Below are 7,489 nucleotides of genomic sequence, written 5' to 3' on the forward strand. Positions count from 1 at the left end.
GTTGGCTTGTCTGTTCACATACCATGTGGGTTTTTTCCTTATCAGCATGCTCTAAAGCAATACAATAGATTACCAACAAGTGGGTGCTGTGTAAAGCCATACATGTGTTTTATGCAAATACAGCATAATACAGGCAGATGAACAAACTACGCAGGTCTAAAGGTATCTTGCTGTGGTACCTTTATGCAAATACAGCTAATTCCATACAGGCAGATGAACAACCTGGCAGGTCTAAAGGTATCTTGCTGTGGTACCAACTATGTTTCTCTAGAGAAACAGAAGACAAAACCATACCCTTAAAATACCTATCCACACCCCAAATAGCTAACTCAATACAAAGAAACTGATTGCGTGGCTGACCACTTGATGACATGCTTCCAAATGATCTTGGGCAGCAGGACTACACAGACTACTGGATATTGGATGAGGGTCGCCAGAGTATGAATGTGTTGGGGAGTAGCTGTGGTGGTGAAGAGCTCTGATCAACTATTTCTTTGAAAGTAGAGGCATTTGTAGATTCAGGCATAAAGAAAATGGTACTACAAAACAAAGTAGGCATGGAGTATAGCAGGCTGAAAAGGAGGCCTACAGTTATAAGAAAGCAAGCCCAAAATCTCCAAGAGATTTTGAAAGTTTTGTAACAAAAATGCCAGACTAGAGAGCCAGGTACTACACTTTAATAAGCCTACAAAATGCAAGCTTTCAGCCTAGACAGAAGGCCCAAAGAGAGAGGAAGTAAAATATATATTCAGAGGCTTATTTGTGATTTACCACTAAGTTGGAACCAAAAGTTTTATAAAAATCAGAATCACTGTAATACACAGAATTAATTGTCAACAGAGAAAAATAAAGTTACACCAGATTTTTGATACTAGCGAAGGGTAGAAACGAGAGTGAAGAACAAAAAAAAAAAAAAAAAAAGTAGCGAGGTTTGCATCTTGCTCGACAGGAATAGCAAAGATGCTACTTCAGCATGGCTAAAAGTTGGCCTCTGAACAGGACCCATGGTGAGATGTGGGTTAGCAGAATTCAGCATGCAGGATGATGTGGCCAGTACTGGCGCTCTCACCAACTTGTGATGCAGTTATGATCAAACTCCCTGCTGTGACTGCACGAGCAATGCAAAACAGACTTTTGTATGGGCTCTCGTGTCCAAATGTGACGAGACAAAGATGCATCAACCAGTGAAGGAATTAGATGGGGGAAAATATAACCTAAAATCGTAAAGTTCAGGACTTTTAAGTAAGGCCAAAAGTTACTATTCATAAACAAACAGAGCAACTCATCACTTTGGCCCCAAAATAATACAGGAAGATGTCAACACATATTAATTTCAGAATATGACAAAGCCACACCAAACATTTTGCAAATATATAAATATTATGCTTATTACACCAAGCTCTCCATGCAAACCAGCTTGCCTGTTGCGCCTCCTACACCAATTTAGAGAAACACTGGGATGTCTCTGTACAGTGTCTATTTACAGTGAGGCGATGAATATTCTGTGTCGCTATCAGGCCACATTCCAGTAACTTTCCTCTAGAAAGACAAAGAAATTACTGGGGGGAGGGAAAAGAAGCCTGAACAATGGAATTTTCCACTTAGCCCACTTGAAACGAGCTTCACTGAGCATTCTTCTTCAAGGGAAACAAAGCCTGTGCAAGAGAGATTTCCAGAACCCTCATGAACACCCTGCTACTCAAACCCTCCAAAGAAAACAGTAAAACAATGAGTGCTTTTCAGTGTTTATCCATCTCTTCCATTCTACCAGACTTACACATCCATGAGCTCATCCAATAAACATGAACTGACATGAATGTGTGTTATCACTTCCAGGCTGAATATGCATAAGTCAGCTGAAGGCAAGGGAAGCTGATAGCATTCAGCACCTTAGAGAGAAGAAACTTACTGGAAAATTATATACAGTAATGCTGTAAAAGACAACCTGCATCAGGCCTAGTAATTATTGATAAAAATAACAAATAGTTATTAAACCAAAAAGCAGTATTTTCTGGGAAAAATACCAAATTTTTAAAAATAAGTACTGTGACAAAATTACATATTAAGGGTTCCAACTAGCCATCTAAAGAGCCTGCTCTACTAGTCCTTGTGTAAGTAGGCAAGCAGGATCACCCACTACCACACTTGGTTCATACGCTTTACAATACCAAACACTTTACTGACTAAACATTTCCACTGAATCAGAGATCTCTATTTTGCAAAAACAATTCCAGCTCCAGTGTTTAATTTGCCTGTTGCTCTTGGCTTTGCCTTCACATCTTTGTTGCAATAGATTATTACCATCACAACACTCAGGTATGCATCTTACACCCACTGCTGCACAATGATGGTGCTTTAATTCATGAGCATTACCCTATGGGGTTGCACCATTCTGCAGCTGAGCATTAGATGCAACAGATTCATCCACAGGGATTTCATATGGTTTCCTAGGGCCATAGTTTTCTTTTGACTTAAACCAGCTTAAATTCCGGATGGTACCACAAGAAATAGCACAGTTCCCCTGGCCACTCACTCTTCTCACCCTCCTTTTGCCAATACCAGCATTTATAGGCTGTGTGGTGAGCCAGCAGGGAACTGATCTGGCTGAAAACCAACCTGACCAGGAAAACACAAGAAGTCCACCTTTCCAGATGACCTATAAACTGATTCACCTTGTTGGTCACGCCCAAGGGAGAGTGAAGCTATGAGCAACAAGAAACTGAAGAGAGGATGGGAGTCATGCTGTCAGCATCCCCCAGACTTCCATCCAACTGAAATAACAACGCAACTGAAGCCAGTCATATTGACATAGTTCCTTTTAGAGCAAAAACCAAACAAACCACACAACAGAAGTAGCTGCCAATTATCCGAAATTATGTCTGAAGAATCTTAATTTTAAAAACTAAACAAACAGCAAATTCCTATGTAGAAGTAACTTCTCTTTAAAACCTTCTTTTTCCGCCTAAGGAGGTATGTTTTTGCAGAATAATTTTTAAAATACCTGGAAAGTATAAAGTAGACCCCTTTATCTTCTTCTACTGTAACAAAAATTATCACATACTTACCTAGAACAGAAAGGTCAAAATCCTTCCTCACTTCTCCTGCAGCATTGGTCACTATGCAGGTATACCGACCTTCGTCTGCTACACTCACGTGTGCCAAACGGAGCATCCTGCCCCCTGCAGAGAAAGCCAACAAACACAATCACTAAGCCCTGCTCCAACCAATATGCTCCCAAATCGTCAGTGCTAACTCTTCATTTCTTAATGTTTTGGTTAAGTTTACAGCTGTAATTTCTTTTGATGTGGTCTGGTTTTAAATGTGCTTTGTTTTGTTGAACAAACAGCAAGAGAAAGTGACTGACCGGACTCCTTCTCCCATCATTTCTGTTTGTCTGCTCAGGCCCTCAGCTCGTCTGTGCTTTTAGGAGGATTGATCACACTATTCTTTCTAGTCACTAACTTCCAAACTACCCGACAGATCCCTTTTATTTCTTTGAGAAATTACATTGAAGTGAACTCTGAGGCATTCAGACGTTTTCTGAGAATTTCTGAAGGAAGTCAGAAACCACCTGGAATAATCACTGAAAGCTTTGAGACACGTCTGTTGAGTTCAGGCAGAGAAAATCGAACCTGCTCCACACAGGTCACTCAAACCACACGCAGGGGTACAGCGCAGACCCTGTGGATGTGGCAGGAACACTGGGTTTGCAATATGAAGGATTTGTGTGTGTACCTCTATGTGGGAAATTTTGACAGAATACGGTGTCTCAGACAGCAGGATTTTTGTTCACATAAGTACTTTGCTATACTGAGAATCGAGATGATTATACAGGAAAAATAAAAAAGCCTCATGGGGGGGGTGTACACATAAAAATAAGTTTAATCTTAAAAAAAACATACAAACACTCCATAAGGGTATTTTCACATGTACAGATAAGGAATACAGCTCCTCTCCTTCCTTCTAGTATTTGTATTAATTGTGCCATTAATAACAGTAACAGTGACAACAGTACTGGTTTACCCGGAATGTTTTCAAATAACAGATTTCTCTTAACACAACAGCAGAGCAGTTGTCAGAACACATGTGCACAGGCATGCTAGTTTAAAAGGAAGAAGATTTGAAAATATGTTTCACCAAAAGACCAAGAATATCCCCGCTTTGCCCTAGCAGAATAATTTCTCTTGCTTCCTTTTTGGCAGAGAAACAGCAAAACATCAGTGAGCATTTAAGTGTGAAAACAACCGTGGTGGCCATCCTTCAGCCTCTTCCAGCTTCTCATTAGCAGCTCTCACATCAGCGATCGTTACCTCACAGTACATCACGTCTGACCTGTGCATGTCCTGCCTGCGGATAGCCACAGGCTCAGTTCTTGCAGCCTCCTCATGTCACCCTGATTCTTTCTCCCATCCACATCCTGAACCAAGCCATACGAGAAGCCAAATGAAGCAGATATCTGCCTGCAGGAGACTGCAGCTTTCCACGGTATCACATACTCGCACACCCAGGACTCCAGTGCTGAAGCAGGATACGATTTTGTACATTTAGCTAAAGCTAGTATGCAGCTTAGTGCATGTCTGCAAGAAAAGCACATGTGGTATGCTGCAGTTTTTTTCTTTTTTTTTTCTAAAGGATGTAGGAAGCATCATTAAAAGGAAACACCAGCGAAGGGTCTGAATTAACAGATACAAAGCTGCCAGCAGTGTGTCCACACATTTAAATCGTCTGCCATGCCAAGTATGTTTTCAATCAACAGAAACAAAATCTTGCTTTGGCAAAGTATTTTACCCCTTACATTAGTTGAAGAGGGGGATTTGTTGTTGTTGGTTTTGGTTTTTTTACAGCTGTACAAGCACAAACAAAGTTCCAAATGCCATGTTGGTTACAGTTCACAACCACAATGTGGAGTTTTCTAAAGAACTGCACAAAAGCACAAAGTTTACTGGAAAACAAAGCCCTGACTTCTGGCCTGATTCCCCACTCCCACTGCAGCTAACATTCAGAGACAATAAACATCTTTTTGTCTTTCACCCTCCCCGACTCTGCAATCCGGATGGTGATATTAGTGTGGGTGTTGAAATCAACAGACAAAACAGAAACAACAACCAAGCCGAGAAGAAATTATTTTTGTTGATGGCAACTTCACACAAAAAGGAATGCACACCAACTCAGTCGGATTTATACCAGATAATAATCAGACACCCACTCCTTTTTCCATGCACCATACATAAAAATGGGAAAATAGGACTACCTGTAATGTTAAAAGCTACAAGAATGAGAGAAATCCTGAAAAATTCCAGCTTCAAATTCAGTCTTAGCTGAGCTGCTAAACACCTTCCAGTTTCTTTACCTGTCTGATAAGTTTTCTTGTGTTCATGCTGTAGGATGCCTTGGCTTTGCATCGTGGCTATGTCAGAGCATTAGAAACTTCATCAAAACTTATTTTCATGAGATTTCTAGCTGTGAGTAGCAAACCCAAGAGCAAAGAAACATCTCAGTTGTCCTCTATACATCTCAGTCATAACCAGATACTTAATTCTACACACTCCACAAAGATGATCCCCAGACACAGGAAGTCAACATAAAACCTACTGCCTGCTTGGTACACCTTTTCCATTTGTAATCTCCAGGGCTGCTAACTCAGTTTCCTGTTGTAGACATAAAGCTTTAACATCACTGCAGCTGCCAGTCAAGTACTTTCACTTCCCTGGGGTATTGCAGGAAGATGGTTTACAGGAACAGTATCACAGAATCACAGAATGGTTTGGGTTGGAAAGGTCCTTAAAGCTCATCCAGTGCCACCCTCTGCCATGGGCAGGGACACCTCCCACCAGCCCAGGCTGCCCAAAGCCTCATCCAGCCTGGCCTTGAACCCCTCCAGGGATGGGGCATCCACAGCTTCTCTGGGCAGCCTGGGCCACTGCCTCACCACCTGCACAGGGAAAAACTTCTTCCTAATATCTCATCTAAATCTCCCCTCTTTCAGCTTATAATCATTACCCCTTGTCCTGTCTCTACACTCCCTGATAAAGAGTGTTTCCCCATCCCTCCTGTAGGCCCCCTTTAGGTACTGGACTCAGTACTCAGCCCCTCCTGTTTTGGACACCGCTGTCAATTACTACTGTCATAAAAAGACATCTGACCTAGTTCTTTGCAGGTTATTCCAGCTTGAAAATCGAGGCGCCTTATGAATCGGATCTGTTTCTCTGCTTGCCTATCATAGGTTTCTCCAGATCCCTTGGACTAGTCTTCTTGCTATTGCAGCATTCTGTGTGGTCTTTGACCGATCACCTAATTCCAGCTTTTATTAGATGCCATTCTGAAGATCAGATTCAGCCTGCTCCAAGGCCAGGAAGTATTTACATGCTCTGAGGCTCATGAACAGGTTTCCCTTTGTTTTTATATACAAACCCACAGAAACAAAAGAGGTGTTTTATTCCTTGGCATAAATACTGTTTTCTCTCAAAGATTTTTTGGTCTTTAAAGGGTAAAATAACTGCCAAGAGGAAGAGGTAGAGAGAACAAATCAAACGAGAGCTAATGCAGTATTCATATTGGCACTGACAAAGCAAGATGTTACCATCTGACATATTTCTGGAAATAAGCGTTGGACTAACATACACTAAAATTATGGCTTACTCCATGTCACAGACCAAATAGTTACCATGCCTTTGGCCCATCCACATAAAGGTTGGTAACAACTTTAAAAGTTTACGGTAGAGATTCACCAGGCACTCCAGCCAAACTGACCCCATTTCCTGAAAAGCTTGGCATCGAATAACAGCTTCTCTTCTCTCCTTGTCTTCACAGGTTATCACCCTAGCCTTCTCCCATGTGAAATATCTGCACTGTAGACGCAGAGTGCCCTTCACCCACTTCCTGATTTTTGTGGTGTTTTTTTGTTTGTTTGGGTTTTTTGTTTGGTTGTTTGTTTTTTAAATAACTACAGCTTTTGTACCTGAGAGGATTCTCACGGAGTTGTTCAGAGTGACAGGCCATCCATTCTTGAGCCATGTTATTGATGGCAAGGGAATTCCTGAAGCTTCACAAATCAGAGAGACGGGATTCTTCTCCACAGTGCTGATGTTTTCAGGCATCTGCAGGTCACCAGCAATACTTGGAGGAACTACAGAACAAGAGTAAAGAAAAGCCATACTTCAGAACAAATAAAAATTAAAACAGTCTGTCATACAAATAATAATTCACTGAAGCTAAGATAAGCTTGGCAAGTGAAGAGATACAAAACTGAAACATTTAATACTATATATAAATGACAACTTCTTACTGTGTAACTGCATGGAAATATTAAATTCCATCAGTTCTATTACCTTTATTTTATCGCTTAAGAACCCTAGTGACTAACAGTTTATAGTAGTTCTGTCCATTCTACGTTAACTATAGTTTTCAGTATCTATGAAACACTAGAGAAAATTGTAACACTGACAGAATTACATGTGCTTTCTAATGGTAAGAACAACTCCCTATTAAA

The 7,489-nt window shown here is 41.0% G+C and overlaps 1 protein-coding gene across 1 annotated transcript in view; it reads right to left on the minus strand.

The window, feature by feature from the left end:
- The window catches only part of LOC104467913 (hemicentin-1-like), a gene marked incomplete at both ends in the record, with an annotated part of 18,409 nt that extends 11,283 nt beyond the window's left edge, over positions 1-7,126 (minus strand). Inside the window, 2 exons of the mRNA XM_010081883.1 lie at positions 3,066-3,179; positions 6,959-7,126. Coding sequence (XP_010080185.1) covers positions 3,066-3,179; positions 6,959-7,126 — 282 coding nt within the window. The remainder of the gene's footprint in view (positions 1-3,065; positions 3,180-6,958) is intronic.
- Between the last annotated feature and the right edge of the window lie 363 nt (positions 7,127-7,489).

Source organism: Pterocles gutturalis, unplaced genomic scaffold (genome assembly GCF_000699245.1).
Source record: "Pterocles gutturalis isolate BGI_N339 unplaced genomic scaffold, ASM69924v1 scaffold4559, whole genome shotgun sequence".
NCBI classification, from domain to species: domain Eukaryota; kingdom Metazoa; phylum Chordata; class Aves; order Pterocliformes; family Pteroclidae; genus Pterocles; species Pterocles gutturalis.